At 42.5% G+C, this 27,925-nt stretch overlaps 2 protein-coding genes across 2 annotated transcripts; both read left to right on the top strand.

Annotated features, from left to right (window-relative positions):
- Positions 1-1,884: 1,884 nt before the first annotated feature.
- On the top strand, positions 1,885-9,986 carry ndufa9a (NADH:ubiquinone oxidoreductase subunit A9a). The gene is made up of 11 exons (XM_018747216.1): positions 1,885-1,975; positions 4,663-4,842; positions 5,133-5,230; positions 5,488-5,579; positions 6,322-6,463; positions 7,354-7,456; positions 8,389-8,459; positions 8,554-8,630; positions 9,014-9,109; positions 9,344-9,410; positions 9,709-9,986. The coding sequence occupies exons 1-11, from the start codon at positions 1,921-1,923 to the stop codon at positions 9,877-9,879; spliced, it is 1,152 nt and encodes a 383-aa protein (XP_018602732.1). The 5' UTR covers positions 1,885-1,920; the 3' UTR covers positions 9,880-9,986.
- A 1,120-nt stretch (positions 9,987-11,106) lies between these two features.
- LOC108931500 (probable polypeptide N-acetylgalactosaminyltransferase 8) lies at positions 11,107-17,854 on the top strand. Its single transcript, XM_018747269.2, has 11 exons — positions 11,107-11,375; positions 12,087-12,336; positions 12,447-12,613; positions 12,730-12,913; positions 13,337-13,534; positions 13,989-14,103; positions 14,835-15,020; positions 15,625-15,762; positions 15,935-16,030; positions 16,203-16,364; positions 17,647-17,854. Exons 1-11 carry the CDS (start codon positions 11,186-11,188, stop codon positions 17,776-17,778), a joined length of 1,818 nt encoding a protein of 605 aa, XP_018602785.2. The 5' UTR covers positions 11,107-11,185; the 3' UTR covers positions 17,779-17,854.
- Positions 17,855-27,925: the final 10,071 nt, after the last annotated feature.

The following is a 27,925-nucleotide window of genomic DNA, read 5'->3' as shown; positions in this document are numbered from 1 at the left end:
TTCTTGGCACTTGTATTTTTCTGTACATATATCTGTTCTGGATTCTTCTTTTTGTATAACATGCAGAATATGAAGTTTTGAACTATGTATAAGTTATAACAAGTTAAGAGAAGGTTTTACATGTTAAACAATTATATTTAAAGAAATAGTTTGTTCTAACTATAGCTGTACATTTGGTGCCTTTCAGTATTAGAATCCTTGCACTTTATAATATTACACACCTGAGATATATGACCTGGAAAGACCGAGGTATTTACTAGGTACAACCACAGATATAATACCCACAGATCCATTCTTTTATAGTATCTGTGGTATTTAGGATCACATTTTTTTACATATAAAGTAATAGTATGGTACAAAATATGCTGCACAGTAACCCTCTGAGATTGAGAGGAGATTTGAGCCACAGTGTTTTATTCTAACAAGTAGCTGGAAAGACATCAAAATAAAGACAGCATATGTGATTATACATATAATGAAGAAGATACACTTGAATAAAGAAAAAGAAAATGGATTAGTTGTTAATATCAGTGGAATTTAACATTGACTAATCAAATGTGATTACTTACTGTGAAAACTATTTATAAATGACTTTTATGTCTTTTATATGTGTAATAAAATTGTTGTCTTAACTTGTTCATGGCTCAGTTTCTGTTGACTGCCAACATAAAGTTTTATTTCCTAATAATGGAACTTAATAAAAGTTATTTAAAGAGTATTTTATAATTTTATTTAAGACATATTTTTATTCAAAAGGAATTCTGTGGAGCTGATTTGAAAAAAAAAAAATTGTAGATATTTAGAAATATTTAGAAAACAGAATAACATCTAATATGTAATAAGCAAGCACTACCCCCGCGGAATGCCACCAATTTAGTATCAAATACAGTGCTATATTGCATTTACAACAAATTAAGGGTTAAGTATCACACTTACTGCAATCTCCATCTTAATAAGAAAGTTTTACATTTGCATTTACATTTGTTTATTTAGTATAGGCTTTTCTCCAAAGTGGAGAGCGCACTGGTGCAGCAGGTTTGGCCGGTGCCTGCTCTGTGGTTTGTCTGCGGTTCGAGTCCCACTTGGGGTGCCTTGCGATGGACTGGTGTCCTGTCCTGGTGTCCCGTCCTGGGTGTATCCCCTCTCCCTCTAGCCTTGCGCCCTGTGTTGCCGGGTTAGGCTCTGGCTTGCCGCGACCCCACTTGGGATAAGCGGTTTCAGTCAATGTGTGTGTGTGTGTGTGTGTGTGTGTGTGTGTGAGACTTCCAACAGATACTATGCAGTGTTATCAGCGCACACACCTTATTCACCAAGGTGACTTACACTGCTTGACACACTACTTACAATGGGTCACTCGTCCATACATCAGTGGAACACACTCTCTCTGTGTCACTCACACACTATGGGGGAACCTGAACAGCATGTCTTTGGACTGTGGGAGGAAACCAGAGCACCCGGAGGAAACCCACACAGACACAGGAAGAACATGCAAACTCCACACAGACTGAGCAGGGATCAAATCCATGTCCTCTCACACCATCCAGGCGTTGTGAGACATCAGCACTAATTTTATTCAACAGATGCCTTTTTTCAAACAACAGTAGGCCTATTCTTAATGTATCAGATCAGAGTAAGAACTTGATTGAGGAAAAGGCAGCATGAGGTGGGATGTTTGCATTATGCCACACATGCAGAGAAATACATAACACAGTACTAGTAGATCATGGGCCATAGTAATACCAAAGCATCTGTGGTTCTAAAGTTAAATATTGGCAATTAGAACCGCGCAACCACCTGCACGCATCTTATGTTTAAGCTTATGAACGGAATAAAAAAAAAACTCTTCCCAGAATTCAACGCGCGTTCTCGGTTCGTCCTGTTTGACCCTCTGCGCTCACCGTCCATGGCTGCTTAGCAAACATGGCGACTGTAATATTTGTCAGCCGTCCTACGGTTGTCCTTTCCCGGCTTTCCAGTGAGTAATTACATATGTACTCTAATGAATGTATGTTGTCGGAAGCTGAAGCCACGGTAAATATATAGTCTTTTTGTTGGTCGGATATCTTCTCTTTCTTTCTTTGTCTTGTTGTTTCAGTTCGATTTTTTGTTAGATAACGAATAGGCAATGTGTTCCTTTATGTTTAGAATTACATGACTTAGTTTTGTGCTGACAAACGGAAAAATACACACACTGCCTTTCATTGTATAGACATTGTTTATCCGAACTTGGAGGGGTACATTTCCATACATTCATTGATTCTCCCAATAGGACTGGGTGCCATTTCACTTCCTCCTGTAAGATGAAACACTGCTTCATCATGTTCTGATCTGCACATCCCTGTTTTCAGTGTTGAAGACTGTTGAGGGTGATGCCAAATTCCTCACTCCGGACATTGTGATACTCCGTCCCCGGATTGCTCTTGTATTTCTGTTCTCAACGTTGATAGTCCATTCATTTTTCCTTTATTATTAATTTATGAATGATTTTTTTATTATTAGTTTTATGAACAGTGCAAGGTCACATCAGCAAACATTCAGAGACAGCCCACAGAGGAGTTAGAAACACATCCGCGTACATAGATAGAGCAGGGGGCTCAAGGTCAGAAAGTTACAATATTCTGGAAGTATGATAATGTAGCCCTGTCCAATAAGTTCCAGAATGGTGTCCAGATACTCCATTATTCCTATGACCCGCCATATAGACGAAATGTTAATTTTTCAAGAGGAAGAAATGTAAAACTTTTGTCATCCACCTGTGAATGAGCTTGACATTTGGTTCCTGGATGCTGAGGGAGGTGTCGTCAGGTAAGACTAGTAGTACAAAAAGCTTTCCATGATCACAAATCAAATCGAGGTCTCCATCAGTGCTTCGCAAGAACCAGTACTGGCACTTGATAAAATTGAGATAATTCATTGAAATTATGTTCTACATTTATTCCTTAGACAACAGACAGATAAGATGTTAAATAATTAGTCTGCTGTGTCCTTGTAACATTGAAAAAGGATCAGGAAGCGCACTCTGTATAGCTTTGTCCCACTCTATCGTTTTCACATGCTGTCTAAATATCCATGACATGCTCACTTGGGGGACTTTATAGTGCACTGACACAACATTTTGTAAAACCTATTGAGCAGGACACTCTTTATAATCGTTCAAGTTGTCTTTTTTTTGTCATTCTTCTGTACAGCTTGTGTACAGTGGAACGAAATGTTGTTTCTTTAGAGACCACAGTGCAACACAGAACATAGCACAAGACAATGAATAAATACACAGGACAGGACGCGGGTATGGCTGCAAGCTATAGGTAGTTGTGGTGTAGTGTAGCGCTGAGTTAATTGTTTGACGGTGCCAGGTGAGCGTTGGGAGGCAGGTGGGTGTTGAGTAGTCTGACTGCCTTAAGGAAGAAACTGTTGCGGAGCCTGCTGGTGGTGGCGCGGATGCTCCTGTACCTGCTGCCAGATGGCGACAGGACGAAGAGTCTATGAGAGGGGTAAGAGGGGTCGTCCACAATGCTGGTGGCCTTGCAGATGCGGCGGTTTTTGTATGTGGAGTCAATGGCGGGAGGAGGAACTCCAATGATCTTTTCAGCTGTTCTCACCACTCGCTGTAGCATCTTGAGGTTGGAGACTGTGCAGTTCCCATACCACACGGTGAGACAGCTGGTCAAGACTCTCTCTATCGTCCCTCTGTAGAAAGTAGTGAGGATGGGAGGGGGGAGTTTGGCTCTCTTCAGCCTCTCTAAGAAGTGGAGATGCTGCTGGGCCTTCTTGGCTAGGCAGGTGATGTTCAGGGTCCAGGAGAGGTCCTCTGTCATGTGCACACCAAGAAACTTGGAGCTTTTGACACTCTCCACAGTTCTTCCATTGATGTGCAGAAGTGGGTGGTCTACTTGGGTCCTCCTGAAGTCAACAATTTATCTCTTTTTTCATCATTTTATTGGAATAATGAAATTAATGTAATAGGTGGAGAATAATGTTAATTGTTGTGTGTTTTCAGTGTATATGTGGGGGAGTTTCTTAAAATTTGTTTCATAAGAAATGATGGCAGCTCTTACTACTGTGTGTGTGTGTGTGTGTGTGTGTGTGTGTGTGTTTACTGTGTCTTATTGGCACTCCGTTTTGACACACGCTGTGTATTGTATAAGGTGTATCGCATATTACATTACATATCATCTATACATTGAGTCCTACATGTATATTGTGTATATTGTATTATGTGAATACTGTACATACTCTGCAGGTGTTTGTCTATTTTTTTAAAATTTGTGTTCTGTATACTTGCAACTTATGCTCCACAGCTGCAGAGAATGCACCAAAGATTTTCACCACCTGTACATTTGTGATTATTGTAAAGTGACAAAGTGATTTGATTTTGATAAGAATAGCTTCTTCAGTATCCAGGCTGACTTTTAATATGAATAATTTTAGTAAGAAATTGTTTGCTTACTGGGGAAATATTAAGTGTATTTTCAGAAAATGTTGGTGTTTCTTTCTGAAATATATTTATTACCTTTTCAGACCAGAAACAGTTTTAAATGTGTCCTGCCAAATGGAAAAGCATCCAGGGAATCACCAAATGCAGAGTGGCACATTTGCTGACAAGTTACCAGCAGATGTTGTTTTTGCATGATTACTAGTCGACTGTGTGCTTCTGCCCTGTAGATGGCACTCTTGTGGGACCGCCAGCAGTACTGGCAACTGTCCCTGTGAAGATCCAGCAGAGGAAAGTCCACCATGCCTTGATCCCTCGTGGAAAAGGAGGACGCTCCTCCTTCAGTGGCGTGGCAGCCACTGTCTTTGGGGCTACTGGCTTCCTGGGTAGATATGTGGTCAGTCGTCTGGGTGAGTCTGAACTATCTTCTCACTCTGAGACTAAATCTTGGCAGACGAGTGCAGTTTATATAGGGGGAAAACATGTTTTTATTTATTATTCAATTTATTATTTTGCTTTAGCTATTTCAATTATTGTCTTGTGAAGCTGATATGAGCACATGAGAGTGATTCTTAAATGTTTGTTCATACTGGCTTGTTTTTTTTCCAGTAAAGCCTCAGTGACAGTATGTGACCTTTGAAAACTTAGTGCAACTGTAGTAACCTTTGTGTACGGTCTGTGTTTTGGTCCTCGTTTGCAGGTCGTGTGGGTTCTCAGATTGTGATCCCCCACCGTTGTGACCAGTATGATACCATGCATCTCCGACCCATGGCAGACCTGGGGCAGATTATCTTCATGGTAAAGATTTGTGATTTCACAAATGTTGCTTCACAATTCTGTAGGCAGGAACTCTGTACATTTAATAAGTTTTCACAAACTAGATGACAAAATTTAATTTTTTTTCCCTTGGTGTGTTGTTTCTTAGTGTGCCTCTGCATGATAAATGTGCATGTTAATGTCTGAAACCCTTTGCCTTTGGAAAATGTGGTATGAGTAGCAGAAAGGGGGTTTGAGTTCTATTGGCTTCTGCCCCCAACCCTTGTGCTGTATTTCAGGAGTGGGATGCCAGAGACAAGGACTCCATCAAGCAAGCGATAGCTCACTCCAATGTGGTCATCAACTTGGTGGGAAGGGAATGGGAAACCAGGTATGTTCCATGGTGGAATGTAGGAATGATGCCTTTTTCTTGGAACTCTCTCTCTCACACACACACACACACACACACACACACACACAGTCTGAAACCGCTTGGCCCAAGTGAGGTTGCGGTGAACCGGAGCCTAACCCGGCAACACAGGGCGCAAGGCTGGAGGGGAAGGGGACACACCCAGGATGGGATGCCAGTCTGTTGCAAGGCACCCCAAACAGGACTTGAACCCCAGACCCACCAGAGAGCAGGCCTTGGCCAAACCCACTTCGCCACTGCACCCCCTTCTTGGAACTCCACTTTTTTTTTTTTTTGACTTGGCCTTGTACTCTGAGGATTGTGAAATTCAGGCTTGAGCCCTACATTTGAGCGCTCCTTTGTTCCATTCTGTTTAATTTGTTTTACTGTTGTTTTTTCTTTATTTTGTTGTTTTTTGGTGGTCTGTCTAGTGTATTTTTTATTATGCTAATTTTCCTTAGTTTTGTAATTATAGTTGGCATATCTTTTTAATTTTCACTTAGACTTTGAGCTGCTTCTTTTCAGTGTGCTATGTAGTCCTGTATAAAATAATTAATTATGAATTATTATTATTATTATTATTATTATTTATTAGTAGTAATACTCGTATGTGGACTAAAAACTTGTAAAACTGTTAACTCAGTAAATGCAGCATATGTATGTCTGTGAAGTAGTTCTGTAACAGGACTGTATCCACCTTTCCTTGTCTTTCTCTTCTCCTAAGAAATTACCCCTTTGAGGATGTCCATGTGACAATCCCACAGCAGATCGCTAGGGCAGCCAAGGAGGCAGGCATCACAAAGTTGATCCACCTGTCCCACCTTAATGCAGACATCCGCAGCCCCTCCAAATACCTGAGGACCAAGGTACCCTGGCTGCTGTGCCCACTCTTGAAACTGGAGAAATAAAAAAGGGAAAGGCTATTTGCGTAGGATAATGTCCATGGTCTGTGTCTTAAGAGTTAGTTTTTTGTGCCTTTGAGCGTATAAACCTTAGTAATTCAGAACTTTTCGAAGATGTGACGAGTTATGAGAGGTAAACGTATGGCTTTATAGACATAATAATGTCTTTCATTGTGTAAAGTGCAGCATAAGTATAGTCTATATTATATTGACCATCTCCTGTAGATATGAGTCCAACTTCCTTTATACCAACAGGAGTTGAGAAGTTCAGGGAGCTTAATTGGTGTAACTGAGACAAAAACTAAATAATTTAGCTCATAGCTCAATTAAAAAGCTCACAGATTTAGCACTTCATTTACATTTTTATTTATTTAATAAACAGCTGGTAGCACAGTGGTTAGCGCTACTGCCTTTGGACCTGAAGGTTGCGGGTCTGATCCCCACCTCTGGCTGTAATACCCTTGAGCAAGGTACTTATCCTAAACTGCTCCAGTAAAATTACCCAGCTCTATAAATGGATAAATACTGGTAAGTAGCTTAATGTTGTAAGTCGCTTTGAAGAAAAGCATCAGCTGAATGAATAAATGTAAATTTAGTTTTTCTCCAGAGTTACTTATTAAACTACTTACAGTTATACAACTGAGTAATTTTACTTGAGCAATTCAGGGTAAGTACCCTTCTCAAGGGTATTACAGCATTAAGCAGGATTCAAACCTGTGACCTTCAGATCTGGAAGCAGGAGTTCTGTCCTCTATGTTATCAGCAGCCCTCTTTAAAGACTGTATTTGAATCCTTCCCTGGACCCTCTATAACAAAGCTGTCTTCTGATGGTGCTGTTTATTCTGACCCTATAGGCTGTGGGCGAGGAGGCAGTGAAAGCCGAATTCCCAGATGCCATCATCATGAAACCATCTGAGATGTTTGGGAGGGAGGACAGGTTCTTCAATCACTTTGCAAGTATGAGAGTAACATCAAGGCAGACCAGTGGAGAGGTGTTGAGCTCCTTTAGAGAAGCCCTCATCTTCAAGTATAGGAACTTAAATGCAAGAAAGGCAGGAAACATTACATGTCAGAATTACACAAGGTTGACAGGCATGGAAGTCACTTATTTAAATTTACAAATTCACAACTACAAGTTATAATTTAAGTACATCTCAATAATAATGTATGGATGTGATGAACAATAAACAATGAACAAAAAAGTATATAGTTTTCTTGGAAGGCATTTTCGTATTTGTAGGAGCAAAGAATAATGACCAATAACATTAGAACAACAACAGAATTGAAAACTGACCAACAAAACATGTAGCACCACATTAGCACCACAAACTAGGCTGGAGTATGGAGCAAAGATATTGGGAGTGTATACCTCTCCAAAAAAAAAAAATTTCCTCTGTCTTGCAATGCCTGCAGCCATGTCACAGACAGACAGCATTGGCTCTGGGCCTCTAAAATAATATAATAAGGTTGATTGGTCACCGGGTCCTGCTCTCCGGTGGGTCCAGGGTTCGAGTCCCGCTTGGGGTGCTTCGCGACGGACTGGCGTCCCGTCCTGGGTGTGTTCCCTCCCCCTACAGCCTTTCGCCCTGTGTTGCCGGGTTAGGCTCCGGCTCCCCGCGACCCCATATGGGACAAGGGGTTCACACAATGTGTGTGTGTGTGTGTGTGTGTGTGTGTGTGTGTGTGTGTGTGTGGTCAGTTGTGCTAAGTCAACAACTGCCTGTATATGATAATTATACATTGTTACACTGTCATTGTTCTATTACCATTGTATTTGTGAAGTATTCAAGGTTTTGCATGTTTCAGTGAACCTTGTCACAGGCTCATTTGCACAACTGTTACCTGCAGTGCAGCTCGTTCAAAGTGCTGGTCTTTCTCCTTGTGTCCAGATATGCGCTGGTTTGGGAAGGCTGTGCCCTTGATTGCACTGGGGAAGAAAACGGTTAAGCAGCCTGTCTATGTGAGTGTGACAGTCCCTGTCTGAGACTCAGCACGACTGAGGGAGTTGGAGCTGAACCAGAGTGACCCAGATCACACTTTTCCTTTTCCCTCAGGTGGTGGATGTGGCCAAAGCCATTGTCAATGCTATAAAAGACCCTGACTCCAATGGCAAAACCTATGCTTTAGCTGGGTAAGAAGTGAACCTGTAACACTTTACCTGTACTGAGCGATTTCCTGCCAGTATGAACTTTGTTAGTTGTTTTTGCTAGGTGTCTTTAGCCAGCATTATTCTTGTTTGTGTTTTTAGTTTTTTAATTTGGTAAGAAATGCATTTGCTCAGTTACAGTGGGAGAGTCTTGTTGAAAAGAATTAAGGGAAGATATGCTTGCTTTACAGTTTAAATATTTGGTTTTTACTCAGACATCTTGAGTTCCTGTTTCAGTTAACTGTAGTAATGGGTTTGGGCGAGGCTTGTGGAACAGTACAGTATGTCCTACCAACTGACTTTTGTCCCTAAATAATAATTTTGAGTGATCTGGGGCCTTCTGAGTGTCTGTTTGCCCTATCCCACAGTCCCAACAGGTACCTCCTGCATGACTTGGTGGAGTATGTCTATGCTGTGGCTCACAGGCCCTTTGTGGCATACCCGCTGCCACGCCCTCTGTACCAGTGAGTATCCACTACAAGTGTACTTTGCTTTAAATGTATGCATCCCAATATATAATTTGTTTAAATAGCTGTGTTTGCACTGCTTGCTTTAAAGAATATATAAGGGATGCTTCGATATAAGGTAGTTGTAAAAGCGTCTTGGTCTGTGAGTTGAGTAAAAGCAATTTTGTTGTGTCAGAGGTGGTAGGAAACAAAGATGTTACTGTAAATATAACTGTTTCTCTTTTTTTTTAGCATGATTGCAAGGCTTTTTGAGCTGCCCCCTTTTGAGCCATGGACAACTCGTGATAAAGTTGATCGGGTACGTAAGGTTTGCTATGCAACATAGCTCCACTGTCACTGATAAAGCGACAGATTGAGGAGTCTTCTATATGTAATATTAGGAATGAAATGAGGTCTCCAGGTAATGTACTCGTTCTTGGACCCTTTGCCTGCTTGTTGAAAATTCTGAACAGGCTGATCCCAGGGGTCTAGATAAGTTGGGTTGATGTAATATAGACTCTCTTTGGGGGGATGGGGGGGGGGGTGCGAATTGTGTGATGTGATCATCAAATCAGTGTAAAACCATTTTGCGTTTGTTTTGCTGCTCAATCCTGTAGTTCCATATCACGGACATGAAGTACCCAGACTTGCCCGGACTGGAGGACCTGGGCATTGTTCCCACCAGCATAGAGCAGAAGGCCATCGAGGTACTGCGCCGGCATCGTCGCTTCCGCTGGCTGGAGGAGGAACTGGGGGAGGCCAGGCCAGCCAAGACAGTGGACTTCTGAGCGCAAGACCTAGGCAGTCACTCTTCCCCTTTGTACTTGCTGTCAGCTGTCTCTTGTACATACGTGAAATTTTAGGCATAAATCTGACATGAATAAAAACTTCTTCAAGGACAATTTGGATTCTTTTGTCTTCTTTCTTTTCAGTCACTAATGAGACTAGTTTAGTTTACACTCTTAAACTGCACAGTTTACCATTTATGCATCAAAAAGTTATGAAAGTGACTGCAGTTTCATGCTTTGCAGCATGTTATGATCATTTATGAAGACCATATGTGTTAATTTTCTGAATTACACAAAATTAATTTTTGATAATTAGCATTCTTTCAGAAGCAAGGTATTAGGGCTGCTGCGAAGCTCTGTGTTCTACCGTATGTCCTGGAAAGTATATGAATGTGAATGAGGGTGTGTGTGCACAGTTCCATAGTTTTATGTATAAAGCAGTCATCTCAAGCAAAGAGTCACATCATTCGTTTCGGCATCCTTCTCTGTTATGTATTTTATCAAACAAGCTTCCCTAGTTATCTACGGGAAGAGATCCACAAAGGATAGCATATGGTAAACAATCCATGTTTAAACACCTAGCTGATGAAGTTTTGAAATGAATTAGATTTGATGGATGTGTAATAAAATTACTTAACTATATTTTTATCTCATTGGTTCTTCATCAGGGTGGCGCAGTGGGTTGGACCACAGTCCTGCTCTCCGGTGGGTCTGGGGTTCGGGTCCCGCTTGGGGTGCTTTGCGGCGGACTGGTGTCCCGTCCTGGGTGTGTCCCCTTCCCCCTCCGGCCTTATGCCCTGTGTTACCGGGTAGGCTCTGGCTCTTCGCGACCCCATATGGGATACGCGGTTCTGAAAATGTGTGTGTGTGGTTCTTCATCCCATAAAGTACTTTATATCCACGTCAAGAAAAAAATATCTTTATTCAAAGGACTGCACCTGCTTGAGGAGGACAATTTAGAGCACAGTGTATGGGTTGTTTATGTCCTTGTTTATTTCCAGAAGAAAGGATCAGTCAGTATATTTTTCTATAACAATATTAATCATCGGTTGCATTAATTAAAGTAAATGCCTGTCATCTCAAAACAACCATGATGGCTGTTGTTGTATGTAAAATATCCCAATTATTCTTCTGCTGGATTGGAGGATGGGGTGAAATTATGTACGGAGCAGAATACAAGTGGAGGACTCACAAGTCAAACATCCAGTTGCACACACCATCAGGAGCTCCACCTACACACAGCCCACATGGGATCATAGCCACAAACTGGGAGTGTAAAGTCAACCAAGAAAGACTCAGAGGAACAATGAGGACCACCAGGCTCCGAGCATTTTTCTTAGTGTTGGCCACAGTAGCTGTCCCCTACATCATCTTTATCAGAAGAGACGCCCGCTCCCATGGGAAGAGTCTGCAGCCATCTCAGCGCAGAGAGATGAACAGAAATGAGGAGATCCTCAGAAGGCTGGAACAGATGGAGGATCACATTGAGAGACTAGGTGAGTCCAGATGTAGTGGTTGCCATTGCTTGCATTCCCCACCTCTCATACTGACTCAGATTATTGTTCTTTATTTAGCTGATGATGGTTCACGGGGTAGAATCTTAAACCAGGATGAGCAACAGAGGTTTCATATTTGGGATTCTCCAGCTCAGCGTGGCAAAGCTGAGGGTAGCTTTATGATACATGAATCATGTAGAATTTTTTCTGTGATGCAGTTTCAGGTGAGAGAGAAAGTGCATTAAGGGCAGGAAGTAATTGATAAAATACCTAAGTTAATGTGATCAGGAAAACCGCGAAGATTCTAGAGGAACGCCTTCTTGTAATTTTATGTTGGCATAGTAAGATCTAAGAATGTCTGTTCTAAAGGTTACTGTCCACTCAAGAATAGAAAAATGGGAAAATATTTGTTTTTGCTATTTAATGTTTGTTTTGCAATTTAATGTGTTTAAGCATGCTAACCTCAGATCAAGACCAGTATTAGGTGGTGATGAAACTTCGGTTAAATTTTATGTGGTTTTCTTTCTCGATTACTGTATATATTATGGAATTTGTGTTTGTTAAGGGAAAATACAAATTTTTGTTGTCTTTACCATTGTTACCCACAACCGTGCATTTAAATTATTAATGGAAACAATTCAGGGCTGTTTGCATCGGGGGGAGATGGTGGTGGATAAAAGCTAAAGTAACCCCTGTTTCTGTTTGTTTCAGTGAGATCAATTGATCGTAACAGTGAACAAACTAGAAAGGCTGACAAGGAGATGCTGGCAAAAAATGAGAACCTGGTCGCTCCTGTGAAGAAGCTCTATCCAAAGTCACTGCTTTTCCAAACCTGGGGTGAGCAGCTCTCCGAGGAAGAGCAGAAGGAGGCAGAGGAGCTCTTTCGTAGATATGGATACAATGCTTTCCTTAGTGACAGACTGCCACTGAACAGAAAGATCCCTGACACAAGAGACCCCAGGTGAACCAACCACCATCCCCACTCCCTCCATTTCAAGCTGTGCTAGCTTTAATACCCTAGAATAGCGAGTGTGGCAGCACAGGTGGTTTTAATAAATTCTGTATAAGCAGGTGTAAGAGGAGGGAATACCCTGAGAATCTCCCTACAATCAGTGTGATCCTAATTTACCTGGATGAAGCCCTGTCCATCATCAAGAGAGCCATTCGCAGCATCATTGACAGGACGCCAGCCAAACTGCTGAAGGAGATCATACTGGTGGACGACAACAGCTCCAACGGTCTGCTTTGTAGATGCCATATCTATTTAAATAACAGTTGCGTGATTATTCAAAATGTGATGCATCTAAATCAAGTTGCCCAAAGAAAACGACAATTTGAAATCTGTTGCTTTCAGAGGAATTAAAAGGCAGTTTGGATGCCTACATCGGCATCATCCACAAGGAGCGTCCTGGTCTGGTGAAGAAAGTGAGACACAAGGAGCAGATGGGATTGAGCCAAGCCCGTATCTCAGGGTGGGAGGTGGCTACAGGGGATGTGGTGGCTATTTTTGATGCTCATATTGAAGTCCAAGTACATTGGTAAGTGCAGATGCAGTGTGCTTCAAAAGTAATACAAAACTAGCATATTTATTAGTTCACATGTTCAGGCCACTTGACCTCTCTTACTATGTCAGATTAAAGGAACGAAATGGACACTAGTAATATAGTAGAAACATCACCAGCCTGTGTCACAAGAAATTTTAGTTGCAGTCTCTCCTTTAGTGCGAGTCATCTTTCGGGATATGTACTGTACTGTATTATAGTCTAGCACTGAAATCATGACAACATAGAGAGTTTGTCCTTATAAACACATCATATGCAAAACAAAAAATAATGTTAGTTTTTTTTTTTAAGATTTTTATCACATTACTCAAGTTTACACAAGTAAACCATAACATCACTTTGCTGCAGTAAAAAGTAATGTTACAGTAATGGGTTGCACACTTGTTGTTTGTTTTATAGGGCAGAACCGCTGCTGACTCGGATCAAAATGGATCGGACTTTGGTGCTGACACCTGTGTTTGACAAGGTGAATTTTGATGACCTGCAGGTCACTCTGTACTATCCAGCTGCAGATGGCTTTGACTGGGCTATGTGGTGTGCGTACGATGGCTTCAGACCAGAATGGTACCAGCTCAATGACAAATCGCAGCCTGGGAAGTAAGTGATTCTCTTCTTGCATGAAATGCTTTGTGTAAATGCAACAGGTACAGAAGGGGACAGCTGAGAGCATAGTGGATAGAGCTGCTACCTTTGTATCCACTACTGCAGTTACTGCAAGGGAAGAAGGGGTATACCTTGAACAGGTTGTCAATCCATTGAAAGGCAGACACAGACACACACACACACACACACACACACACACACACCTTGGACCATTTAGAGTGTCCAATTCACCTGAAATGCATGTCTTTGGACTGTGGGAGGAAACCAGAGCACATAGCAATAACCCACACAGGCACAGGGAGAACATGCAAACTCCACACAGACTGAACTGGAGTTGAACCTACACCCAAACAGCACAGGTACTGTGAAGTGGCAGCGCTAACTGCTGTGCCACTGTGCCACCTGTGTTGTAGGATATTTTATAATATTACTTGTTGTTTCCTTAAAGGAGCCCATCTATCATGGGCATTCTTGTGGTTGACCGGCTGTTTTTTGGAGAAATTGGATTGCTGGATCCTGGAATGAAAGTCTATGGCGGTGAAAATGTAGAGCTAGCAATTAGGGTAAGTTATCTTTGCTTTTTCAAAATTCATGATTAAAACTTGCCTATGACAAATTTTTCTGAAGTTGATTATCTCTATGAGTTGTTTAAAATTACATACATTAACTGTATTTATACCATTTATTTTTCACCGTAATTAGAAAAAAATGTGTGCTTACAGCAATAGCAGACGATATATTTATACAGTGACTATTGGATCCTCTGAAAATTCTGAAATGAAGTGTATCACAAGATCAGAAGATGAAATTTTGAGTCACATAACATTATAAGTCTCTTTTTTATCTATTTCATTAATGTCTGGAAAGGCTGATGAAGGCAAGTGGCTGAAAAACACATTCATGATTAATTTCTCGTGTCAAAATTTCATATTGTAAATGAAGTCTTAGTTGTGAGTGATGTCTTGAATATACCTTATTTTTCACTGCACCCTGACCTCCTGCATTGCAGTCTTTTCCTGTATATACAGCTGGTTATTTGCACTGCAACAATACTGTTGAGTCCCTTGCTTACAGGCACTACAACATGGCTATTTCTGGCACTTTAACAGCCTTGATATTATACAATATGGTCCCTGCAGCATTCGCAGTGACCCAGACACTAATAATTTCTTAAAGATATTATAGTGCAGTACAGTATTTTTGTGAGACAGCAAGTAAAAAGTTCATTTTCTTAACCATAATGTTGTCTAATGCTTCTTTACACAGATTTGTGTCTCTGGTCCTTTTGCTGCAGGTCTGGTTGTGTGGTGGCAGCATTGAGGTGGTGCCCTGCTCCAGAGTTGCTCACATAGAAAGGGCTCATAAACCCTACCAGCGTGACCTCAGCATCACCATGAAGAGGAATGCACTGAGAGTGGCTGAGGTGTGGCTGGATGACTACAAGAAAAATGTTTACATTGCCTGGAACCTCCCGCTCAAGGTGTGTGCACAGCAATTAGCTGCAGGGCAATTGTTGTATAGATGCGATAAAACTGAATTTTAAGTTCTTGGAATTATAATTCCTGCATTACCTGCTCCTAAAATTTGTTTTATCTTCTGATAATCAAACTACATTAATAGAGAAACACAATACACTAGTTCTTTGTATTGTAAACATTCAAGGTATGAATTTTTAAACTTACTGTTATAAAGCAGCAAGCAGTTCCATGGTCTTCGGCTGCAGATCCTTGCACTGCTGGATGCTACAATACCTTTTTACATTATTATTATCCATCTAATCACCAGCAGGTGATCTTCATTATCTAATACTGGCAAAGCAGCAGCACTGTGGAGCTGATGACAAAGTTCATCTCTTCCCTACGCCATGAGTCCACCAGCTGCCAACTGAGACAATGATCAGATCGGATCGGATCACATTTTAGGAGCAGTTAATGAAAGAATACAAACAACTGCAATGAGTTCTCAGTCTTTTCCTTAGAATTGTTCAAGATTTGTGCAGCACAGTGGCTGTATGCTCTGTGGTCTTTTCCACCTTGAACTTCCCATCTCTTTCAGCATTCTGTTTTTCTCCACTTTGCATTCAGGATCATGGGGTAGACTTTGGTGATGTGACAGAGAGGAAGAAGCTGAGGGAAAAGCTGAAATGCAAGCCCTTTCAGTGGTATCTGGACAATGTATATCCCATGCTGGATCCTTGGAATGACCTCTTTGGCTTTGGTGCTGTATGTATGCTTGCATTTTCCCAAAGCAATAAATCTAAAACCATTTTAAAACTCAACGAGAAGGATTCACTCTGGACATCTAGTGCTAAGCTGTATGGCTGTGAGTTTTCAGGATTTCTATTCTTGAAAATGGCACATATGATTCATACCCGTTGCATCTACCTTTTTGCAGCTGAAGAATGACTTAAGAAAGGATCTTTGTGTTGATCAAGGACCCCTCCCTGGGCATACACCAATTGTGTATACATGCCACTACTTTACTCCTCAGGTGTGTACAGTTGCTTTAACTATATATGTTAACTGCATTTTAGGTGTGTATTTTAACAAGTTTTTAGCGTATGTTTCAACTTTGATACCATTCTGTAGGATTACCCAAGAATGATATAAACTGACAATGCGGAAAAAATCACTTACTTTTCACTTCTTTTCTACTGAACTAGTTATGTTACTACCGAACAAATGGGGAGCTCTATATTGGGGGCATCAAGTCACACAAGCATGTAGAGAATCGGTGTCTGGTGGATACTGGTGAAATGCCAGGGCTGTACAACTGCAAAGAGGCAAAGAAGAAAGGGTTCCATATGTACTGGGAATTCAAACAGGTAATTTAACTATTCATTTCAAATGAAGTACATGCAGACAAGTTATGAAAAATATATATGTATGTGTATACTTATATATATATATATATATATATATATATATATATATATATATATACACTGTATATATAATGCAATCAGTGACAGTCTCCTTCTTGAATTTATGAGAGCATTATTGCATTAAGCTTAAAAATGTTTTGTGTACACACACACACACACACACACACACACATTTTCAGAACCGCTTGTCCCATACGGGGTCACGGGGAACCAGAGCCTACCCGGTAACACAGGGCATAAGGCCGGAGGGGGAGGGGACACACCCAGGACAGGACGCCAGTCCATCGCAAGGCACCCCAAGCGGGACTCGAACCCCAGACCCACCGGAAAGCAGGACTGTGGTCCAACCCACTGCGCCACCGCACCCCATATGTTTTGTGTACTTAAAGTAAATTTTAATATTTTACATTTATTTTATTAGTATACGTGTGGTTGACAAAATAAAGGAAACACCTGAAGATGGGGAGGAAAAAAATTATACTGAAACCAGTTGCTTGACATAATCGAGCAGTAAACATTGCATTATGCTTGAGGTTATTGATACAAATTCTGGCCTGTGGAAAAGGTTTCAGTGACATTGACAGATGGGTGGTAGATTACTTGGAGTTACAATGATGGAAACTGCTAAGCTTGTTGATGTTTGACAATGAACAGTTTGTAAGGTGTTTGCATGGAAGACAGAGGGAAAGAAATCCATTCCTTTTGTATGGGTCTTCTTTTTTGAGGAAAAATATGAATGCTTAACCGAGAGATTTCCTTGAACAGGTCAGTCATATTACACAGAGAACCTGTAGTTAATATAGCATGTCAAGAATGTAAAACATATTGCAGGGTCATCCCAGTTATGAAATCTAATCCCTACTGTATTTAACGGAGTTTCTAGAGCAGCACCTGAGACTTCATTTTTTTCAACTTTCATGAAAACCCCATTCAGATTTCAAGTGTAACATCCTTCCAGTACAGTGACACATACTTGTAGCATTTATGAAAGGGAGCGCTGACAGTTTTCTGGTAGCTCATAGTGACCCAGTGCTCTGTTTACTGACTGTATGTTGGTGTTTCCTTTATTTTGTTAGTAGCCTGTGGTTAAATATGCTTTAAAGATTATTTGATAATCCCAAATATCTCCTCTATTGTTGGAGATCAGGCAGTTATTACACAAATGTCCACAGTGAGCTGCTCTGGAATAATGCCACCCCCCCACCCCATCCCGACTTCGCAGGGCGAGGCAATAATGAACAGGGAGACAAACAGGTGCCTAGAGATCCGCCTTGGCACCGACGCTGACTATCACCTTGTCCTTCAAGAGTGCAGCTGGCAACACTGGACCATAGAGCATGTCATCACAGAATAAGGAACTGTGAAGGTGCAGGCTGGGCTGGAGCTGACTGGATCAGATTTGGAGACAATTCAATTCCTACCTTCCCTAGCTGAAAGAGTCACCATTTCTACACATTCAAGAAAAAGAAAAACATTATTTACAAATAGTGAAGACTTGAATATCCACTTACCTGTTTTCTTAATTATAACTGACTAGGCAAAGGCTTCTGATAATTTCCTTTTGCTATAATTTCTTTTTTTTTTTTTTTTTTTTTTTTTTTTTTACTGGGGAAAAAACTGCCTACAAATCCTAAAAACATTAAGCAATAAATCTTTTTTATCCTTAAACTAATTTTGTGATGAATAATTATTTATCTGAATCTTTAACTGAAATTGCATGACAATTTCTGAACCGCCTGTCCCATACAGGGTCGCGGGGGAACCAGAGCCTACCCGGCAACACAGGGCGTAAGGCCGGAGGGGGAGGGGAAACACCCAGGATGGGACGCCAGTCCGCCGCAAGGCACCCCAAGCGGGGCTCGAACCCCAGACCCACCAGAGAGCAGGACCCGGTCCAACCCACTGCGCTACCACGCCCCCTGTTATTGCATGACAATACTCTTACAATGACAATTCTCTCGTTCTGAGTTGTCTGACTGTCAACTGGCATTATTGTTACTACTGTTACCATATTTATTGCTGTTGCACTACTCACTCTCATTATCATTGTTTTGTTTGTGCAGTATTTCTATTGTCTTTGTCCATTGTCTGTGGAGAAGCATTCATGAAGATTTTCATGATACATGTACATGGTACTTGTTGTCATGATGTTCCCCCGGCGCGGTTGCATCGGACCCAAGTGTAGAGCACAGGAAGCTTGGTCATGGGGCGGTTTGGTAGACATTGTCAAAAAAAACAGGCAAAGGGTAACCGATATGCAAGCAGAATCCAAAGGGGCAAATCCAAGAACCGCAATCCAAGAAACAGGCGAGTGATCAGGCAAACCAGTGAGTCAGAGATGAGGAGCAGAACGAGGAGCAGGGCAAGGAGCGAGGATTGAGGAGCGAGGATCGAGGAGCAAGACTAGGAGCGCGAGAGATCAATAAGGCTGAACAAGGTTCCACATCGGGCTGTGTTCCGCAGCCCCTTTTTAAGCTTGTGCTTGCTAATTCGATGCAGGTGTTCCCTGTTGCGCAGCCGTGGGGGGCGTGACACTTGTATCTATGACAATAAACTTGAAACTTAAGAGATCATGGGCGAATTAAGTTTGGAAGAGGTGAGCTGTAAGACCCTTTTTAAATTTGGACAAAGATTCAGCAGTTCTGAGTGAAAGAGGGAGGTTGTTCCACCCCAATGGAGCCAGAACCGAGAACCTTCGTGCTTTACCTTTTGTGCATGGGACCACCAAGCGGGCAGATGTGGAAGAGCGTAGCAGTCTGGTTGGGGTGTAGAGGATGATCAAATCTTGTAGATAGCTGGGAGCAGTTCTTTTGATGCATTTGTAGGCCATAACCAGGATCTTAAATTTGATCCAGGGAGCTGTAGGAGGCCAGTGCAGAAAAACAAGTAGAGGAGATACATGGGAACATTTTGGCAAGTCAAATACAGTACAACTCGGGCAGCAGCGTTCTTGATCAGCTGTAGAGGTCTGATGGCAGTAGCGGGAAGGCCACACAAGAGAGAGTTGCAGTAGTCCAGATCGGATGTCACCATGGCCTGGACAAGTAGTTGCTCACTCTGTTGTGAGGTAAGGACGGACCTTGCGGATGTTATGCAGGATGTATCTGCAGATCCGGGTTGTGGCTTCGAGGTGCTGAGAGAAAGACAGACTTGAGTCCATCATCACTCCAAGACTCTTAGCCGAGGAGCTAGACACAATGAGTGAGTTGTCCAGTTTGATTGAGAGATCATGACAGGAAGACAGGCCAACTGGGAGGTGTAGGACCTCTGTTTTGGAGAGGTTGAGTTGTAGAGGTAGATCAGACATCCATGCAGAAATGTCTGACAGGCAGACAGCGATGCATGCGGAAATGTCTGAAGCTCCAGGTGGAAAGAAGGAAGAGCTGGGTGTTATCAGCGTAGCAGTGGTATTTCAGTCTATTGGAGGCAATGACAGAGCTGAGGGAGGAGGTGTGGACTGAGAAGAGCAGAGGACCCAGTGAAGGAATTGACGTGACACATAAACCGGTTTCTGTCATGGTTGTGCTTCACGAGGACGGACTCAAGGGCAGAGTTTCGTAAACAGATGTTTAATAAAGCCAAAACAAAATCCAAAAACAAAGCCGTGGGACAGGCGTAGGCCAGGTGATCAGCAAACGTAATACAGAGGGCTAGACAAAGAACGAGGTCAGGAAATATAGAGGCAAAGGTCGATGTCAGAAGAGGTTCACTGTGACACTGCAAGAGAGGAAACAAAGGAGGCAAAGCAAGGTTCTGCATCTAGGCTTCCTCGGCATCCCTCTTTAGAGCCGTTTCCATTAGGAAACAGCAGGTGTTGCCGATGTGCCGGCTGCAAGGGACGTGACAGTTTCTGCAGTTGATCTCCCAGTCAGGTACATGAGCTGTGAAATTAACACATAATTTGAAGTTGTGAGCCTAACTCAGGAAAATGTGATCAGTGGGACTATAGCTGAAACTTTACATCGAAATTTTTCACCTTGACTCCCTGAAGAGCAGCACTGAAAAGAACAAAGCAAGCACTGGAAGTGACAGCACCGGAAATCAAAAGGATCCAGTTGGGCTGGATGATTTTCCAGAACTGGTACATGTCATCAGAACTCTGCCAAGTAAATATACAATTAAGGCTGATCCAAATTCAAAGGGCATGGTAACTCATGTTCACTGCCCTCAACTCCACACAGGCAGGTGAATTTGGCAGTTTATTTTGTATGTCATTTAACATACCCCAAATAACTATCAACCCATGTAGGTCCTTGAGCTCGATAACGCAGTATAACAAAAATAAAGACGTGTGCATCACAAACATTGGCTGTGTTTTCTTTTTGGATACCTTCTGCATCTTTCTCATACAAGAGTTTTAAACACACACAGCTGATGGTAGAAAATGTGGGAAAATTGGTCTTGGTGCCTACTGAATTGCCACGTATCTGTTACATCCTTTTTTTTGGAATGGATCCTGAAACATCTTCCAACACAGCTGCCACATGACTCCTGGATTACTTGTTTTTCCTGTTCTCCATTGCTTCCTGCTTTAAGTGATGATTGCCATGGGTGATGCTGGCACAAAAGGACCATCTGCAGAGCTGAATGTGTGTGTAACCACGAGAGGGTTAACATGGAGCTTCAAGTAACTGATTATGTATAGGGCCCAACTTTGCATTGTGATCTACCTCTTTACATGTAGAAACTATAATACACCAAAAACATGACCCAAGCACAAAGAAAAATGGGATTACTGACCTTCTGAAGATATTCTCAAGCATTGAAAACAGGATGAACATCATGAATCCATCTAAAGTGTTTGGGAGGGAGGACAGATTATTCAATCACCTTGCAAGTAAGAGAGTAACATCAAGACAAACCACTGGAGAGCTGTTGTGCTACTTACATGCAAGAAAGGCAGGAAACATTACATTTCAGAATTAAACAAGGTGCACCTTAGGCACAGATTTAATTTAAATTTACAAATTCACAGCTACAAGTTATAATTTAAGTTTATCTCAAGAATAATGTATATAAAGTTTTCTTGCAAGGCATTTTGGTATTTGTAGAGGCAAAAATCAATGACCAGTAAAGTCAGAAGAACAACAGAATTTAAAACTGACCAACAAAATGTGTATTAGTACCACAAAATGGGCTGGAGTATGCAGCAAAGATATTGAGAGTGCATACCTCTCCACAAAAAAAAAAAAAAGAAAATTACTCCATCTCTCAACACCTGCAGCCATGTCACACATAGACAGCATTGGCTCTGGGCACAACAGGAATTCATCATCATTCATTTAATTAATCAAGTTACTCAAAGAATAATTTCAGCCTTACTGTAAATACAACAATGCTGTTGTAAATAAATCACAGTTACTGACTGATGCACTGCAATCATTGATAGAAACCTGACTGAACCAATAGGAGATATGGCTCTTTGCGGTCAAACAACCAGTCAATCTTATCATACAGCAGGTGGAGCGGTTGTCACTAGAAGTTACAAGCAAATGCTAGGACTTTCAAATAATATAATAAAGTTGATTGGTCAGTCGTTCTAAGTCAACAACTACCTGTATATGATACAGTTATACATTGTTACACTGTCACTGTTCTATTACCATTGTATTTGTGAAGTATTCAAGGCTTTGCTTACTTTCAGTGACATAACTGAACGTTGTCACAGCCTTATTTGCACAACCTCAGACAGCTGTTAGCTGCAGTGCAGCTTGCTCAGAGTTTTTCTCTGTGTGTCCAGATACGCACTGGTTTGGGAAGGCCATGGGCTTGATTGCACTGAGGAAGAAGACAGTTAAGCAGCCTGTCTGTGTGAGTGTGCACAGTCTCTGTCTGAGACTGAACATGGCTGAGGTGTGGTTGTGTGGGGGCAACATCAAGGTGGTGCCCTGCTCCAGAGTTGCTCACATAGAAAGGGCTCACAAACCCTACCAGTGTGATCGCAGTATCATCGTGAAGAGGAATGTATTGAGACTGGCAAAGGAGTGGCTGGACGACTACGAGAAAAATTTTTACATTGCCTAGAACCTCTCGCTCAGAGTGTGTGCTCAGCAATTCGCTGCATTATCTATAAAGACAATGCGTGGCAAAACAGCTTTATGTCCCCTGGTCTTTTAGTCTTCTTCAGCTATCTGTCATCCTACTCCTACCTCCAGGATTACAACATAGACATTGGTGATGTCATGGAGAGGAAGAAGCTGAAGAAAAGGCTGAAGCATAAACCCTTCCTGTGGCACTTGGACAATGTGAATCCCCAGCTGGACCCTTTGGCTGACCTTGTTGCTTTTGGTGCTCTTCGTATGTTTACATTTGTACGCAAGACAGGTAATTTAAAACAGTTCTGAAACCTCTGTAATACTACATGTGGCCCCCAGACTGATCTCAGAGAGTCAGAAAATGTTGCTCCAACAATGTACATGTCCTGCAACAGAATGCAAATAGAAGTTATCCAGTAGATGGATGTTGTGGAGGTATGAGGTCCAGTTTGCAGTTCTAAGGTTTTTGTGGGAATCAGACAGATTTTCTGTCCTCCTCCCCTTCCACTGACCCTTGTATCTTTCCCTCTAAGCTGCAGTTGTCATGCCGCATCATGGGATATACACGTTAGTTGAGCACCTGTATCCAGGAGACACAACAGTTTCAACATGCAGTCAAAATTTTATTTGTACAAAGTTGTAGTATATATACCTGTTGCTTCTACCTTTTTACAGCTTGTTAATGATCTCAGAAAGGATCTCTGTATTGATCAAGGACCCGTCCCCTGGATGTACACCTATTCTCTATAGATGTCACAGTGGGTCTCCGCAAGTGTGTAAAATGGTTTTGGCTCCAAATTTTATCTTTGCTTTGGATATACAGTACACTAATCAGCCACAACATTAAAACTAGGATGCAGTGGTTAGTAGATACCAAAAGTGGTCCAAGGCAGGACAACCGATGAACCAGCGACAGGGTCATGGGTGCCTAAGGCTCACTGATTCACGTGGGGAGCAAAGGTTAGTCCGTCTGGTCCGATCCCAAAGAAGAGCTACTGTAGCACAAATTGCTGAAAACCTTAATGCTGGCCATGATCGAAAAGTGTCTGAACGCAGAATGGTCAGAATGCCGTTTCTGACCCCTGTACACCGCCAAAAGCGCCTACACTGGGCATGTGAGTGTCAGAACTGGATCACGAAGCAATGGAAGATGGTGGCCTGGTCTGATGAATCACTTTTTTTTACATCGTATGGACAGCCGGGTGCGTGTGCGTGGTTTACCTGCGGAGGAGATGGCAGAAGGATGCACTATGGAAAAAGGCAAGCCGGCAGAGGCAGTGTGATGCTCTGGCCAAGATTCTGCTGGGAAACCTTGGTTCTCATCATTAATGTGGATGTTACTTTGACATGTACTACCTACCTAAAGATTGTTGCAGACCACGTACACCCCTTCATGGTAAGGGTATTCCCTGATTGAAGTGGCCCTGCCACAATGCAAAAATTGTTCAGGAATGTTTTGATGAACATGAAAAAGAATTCAAGGTGCTTGGCCTCCAAATTCCTCAGATCTCAATTCGAATGAGCATCTGTGGGATGTGCTGGGAAAACAAATCCAATCCATGGAAGCCCCACTTCGCAACTTACAGAACTTAAAGGATCTGCTGCGAAAGCCTTGGTACCAGATACCACAGGACACCTTCAGAGGTTTTATGGAGTCAATGCGCTGACAAGTCAGAGCTGTTTTGGCGGCACGAGGGGCACCTACACAATATAGGCAGGTGGATTTAATGTTGTGGCCGATCGGTATAGGTGTGTCCAGTCTTGGACACAAACACTCCTCTAGTTTGGTATTCAGAGCAATGAAGTCATTCAATGGAAAAGCCATAATGTACAAACAGTCCTTGAGTTACGATAGTCCCACTTACAATTTTTCGATTCACATTCAGTAGAAACTTTACTTCGAACTTTGAATTTAGATTTTTTCCTGAGCAAGCGATATACAGTACGATACTTCCTCATGATGCTGGGAAGCTGGGCAGCAGTCAAGGCGAACAGAGGACGTAGGGGAGTTTGAACCCAAATGCAGGATTGCTTATTTAAAACCAAGGGATCAGAGGTGTTCTTGATGTTAGCATGGTGGTACAGCGAGTAGTGCTGCTGTCTTACAGCGCCTGGGTGGTGAGAGAGAACATGGGTTCAATCCCCATTCAGTCTGTTTGGAGTTTGCATGTTCTACCTGTGTCTGCGTGGGTTTCCTACCATAGTCCAAAGGCATGGTGTTCAGGTTCCCCCATAGTGTGTGAGTGACACAGAGAGAGTGTGTTCCACTGATGTATGGATGAGTGATCCATTGTAACTAGTGTATCTACCAGTGTAAGTCACCTTGGTGTATAAGGTGTGTGGGCTAGTAACACTACATAGTATCCACTGTAAGTCACTTTGGAGAAAAGTGTCTGCTAAATGAATAAATGTAAATGTCCGGGATGGGCGAAGAGTTGATCGATTGGCTGTCAGGGTGAGAGCTAAGATCTGTAGGTAAAGGGAGATGGCAAGGTGAGGTGAGGTGAATGGTCAGGGAACAAAGAACAGGATATGGAATGTGATAAGTACTGTTGGTGCAGAGAAGGTGGTTGTCTCAATAAGATTCTGAAACTGAGAAGAGGCTAAGAGATGTTTTTGTAGCTGAGTGCTCTGATTAATGCCAGGTACATAATCGTAACCAGGTGCTGCTTGTTGAGGTGCGGGCATGGACATGACAGCTACAGCAGTGATCTGCATCTCACAGTCTGCCACATGTTTGCTACTTTATAAAACTGGTACTCTACAGTGTTCTGTGTTGCCAGTGTTTTTCTGGGATACCCCCCTGTATCTACGTTGTATTTTTTGCAGCCATCATGTCTACGAAACGCTCACCTGTGTCTCCTGCTACTGGTGAGAAGAAGAACAAGGCAATTACTCTTGAGGAGAAACTCAAGCTTATTTCCCAGCACGAAGGTGGCAGGCCATCGCACATGAAGTTGGACTTTCACAATTGACGATCTCAACCATCTTAAAGGATAAGAAGTGATGATGTTTGGTAGGTTAGGTGTATTAAATGCATTTTCGACTTATGATATTTTCAATTTATGATGCGTTTATTGGAACATAAAACCATTGTAAGTTGGGGACTGTCTGTACTAGATACATCACTTCCAAAGCAATCAAATGGGGCAAACATAAATCATATCATATGTCAAACATATCAATCAAACATATGTTTGATTATGTCACGGCCACGCCCACACCTCAACCAACAGCACCTGGCTTTGATTAAGCACCTGGCATCGATCAAAGCACTTGGCTATAAAAATCACTTGACCACCTCCCAGTTGTGGAATCTCACTTGAGACATCTGTCCCTTCTGCACTCTCAAACCTATTTCACCTTGCTTTTCTCAAGTCCTGCTCCATGTCTCTTTGGTAATGACTTCCTGCTTTTTCCCACGATCAAGACTTCTGGTCCTTGCCTCTATTCTGTTTGCCGATTGACCAACTATTTGCCCGCCCTCAACCACGAGTTCATGTCTAATCCTTTGGTACTGAATAAACAATCCTGCACTTGGGTGCAGCTTCCTCCTTGTTCTCTGTTGACCATGACAGAAGATTCTGCCTTTAACATGGACCCAGTAGAGATCGAACAACTGCGGCAGGCTGTCTCTGCTCAAGGAGTGTTCCTTGGATCTCATGAGCAGAAGCTGCAACACTGTCAGACTCCATGTGGGAGGACTTAAGTCTGCTCTGCCAGAAGAAAGATTCGGAGACTGAGACAACACCTTCTGTACCAGAACCTGCGTCATCATCAGGCACCATTCCAGTCCCAGCAACCAAACCCCAGTTTGCCACACCCAAGCCCTACGATGGCAATCTAGAGACGTGCAAAGGCTTCTTGCTGCAATGCCAGCTGGTTTTCTTGAGTCGGGTGGATGTATACTTCACTGATTCCAGCCATTTGACCTACCTGATGCCATTGCTGACAGGCCCAGCATTTGACTGGGCTACGGCAGTTTGGAGGCATTGTGCAACGACTTCGTATAAACAGTTCAGGAAGCAATGTGAGGCTGTTTTCGACCACCCTGCCACCGGTAAGACTGCCAACAGTTGCCTACTGACCCTGCAACAGGGTGACTGGTCCATCTCTGACTACGCCCCGCAGTTCCGCACTCTCACCACAGGAATGCAGTGGAACATGGTAGGGCAGTTAGCGTGTTTCCAGCACGGTCTGAATTCCCAGATCCAACTGGAGCTTGCCTACTGAGGTGAAGACTTGACCCTGGTCCAGCACATGGATAATGCCATCACCCTGAACAATTTGGCCCGTGAGTGCCTGCAACACTCCCAGCCAGCTGCAAGGAAACCTGAACCTCTCTTCAACACCCCAGAACGCTTGCGAGTCAGTCGAAGGGGGGGTTGAAGCCCACCAAAAGACAGCAGCGACTGCAAGAGAGCCTTTGCCTCTATTACAGCTGTTCTGGCTACTTCCAAGCCACTTCTAAGTGACCTGTCCTGAGTGACCATCCACAGAAACTCCATGCAGTTCACCCTCGGTTAATGACGCCTTCCATCCGTCCTCACAGGTTAGCACTCCTTTAGTCCTGTCTTGGGGAGGGGGAACCAAATTGGACCTATGCAATGTGCATAACCTGATCCGTATTAGAGAAGAAGACGAGTGGAAGATGGAATATGGCAAATGCTCCCTCTGTTTTTCAAGCTTTTGTGAACCATGTGTTGGGGAGCTTGGTAAACAAAAGGCTCCTTGTGTACCTGGATGACATATTGGTGTTCTCCCGTTCCATGGCTGAGCATGTGGAGCATGTACATCAGGTTCTTCGCCGTCTGTTACATCAGCTGGTGCTGTCTCTTTGTCAGGGATGAAAAATGCCTCTTCTACCAGCAGTGTGTGGCCTTCCTGGGCTTCATTCTAGGCCCAGATGGGGTGGCAGTGGACCTGGCTAAAGTTTGGCTAGTGCTAGATTGGCCTCATCCAATCTCCATTAAAGCATTACAGAGGTTCACAGGGTTTGCAAATTTGCCAATTCATCTGTGGCTTCAGTAGTATCGTTGTTCCTCTTACTTCTATGCTCAAGGGGAAAGGGTCCCGGCTCTGTTGTGTTTACTCAATAAACACACTGAGAATGATATTGTTAACTGGCACGTAGCCTCGTTTAATGTTCACGCTGGGTTTTCACAACCATGTGCTTTTTTACGTATCTCTACTAAATCCGCTTCCTTGCTACCTAGGTATCCTTCCTGTACCTACTGAACACATCTGCCCTCTATAGGTAATAACAGAAACAACAACTGATCACCACATCCCCTTTCCTTTGAAAGTAGAAACCTTAATAAACAGAACTAAAACATAATAGATACTATATTACAACAGATAGCCAAGTATTACAGAAACCATAAAATTTCAAAATTATACATACTCTATATGCACAAATGCCACAGAAAATAGGCATCTACAAATTGAGTCTGTCGGGTTTCTTTA

The sequence above is a fragment of the Scleropages formosus genome, chromosome 2, assembly GCF_900964775.1.
Source record: "Scleropages formosus chromosome 2, fSclFor1.1, whole genome shotgun sequence".
Lineage (NCBI taxonomy): Eukaryota > Metazoa > Chordata > Actinopteri > Osteoglossiformes > Osteoglossidae > Scleropages > Scleropages formosus.
Note: the sequence above shows the minus strand (reverse complement) of the source record. Positions and strands in the feature narration are given on the sequence as shown.

Coding starts and splice junctions, on each gene's coding strand:
- ndufa9a (XM_018747216.1), top strand. CDS start 1,921: ATGGCGACTGTAATATTTGTCAGCCGTCCTACGGTTGTCCTTTCCCGG. Junction 7,457..8,388: donor GTTCTTCAATCACTTTGCAA/GTATGAGAGTAA, acceptor CCTTGTGTCCAG/ATATGCGCTGGTTTGGGAAG. Junction 8,460..8,553: donor CGGTTAAGCAGCCTGTCTAT/GTGAGTGTGACA, acceptor CTTTTCCCTCAG/GTGGTGGATGTGGCCAAAGC.
- LOC108931500 (XM_018747269.2), top strand. CDS start 11,186: ATGAGGACCACCAGGCTCCGAGCATTTTTCTTAGTGTTGGCCACAGTA. Junction 13,535..13,988: donor GACAAATCGCAGCCTGGGAA/GTAAGTGATTCT, acceptor GTTTCCTTAAAG/GAGCCCATCTATCATGGGCA. Junction 15,021..15,624: donor CCTGGAACCTCCCGCTCAAG/GTGTGTGCACAG, acceptor CTTTGCATTCAG/GATCATGGGGTAGACTTTGG.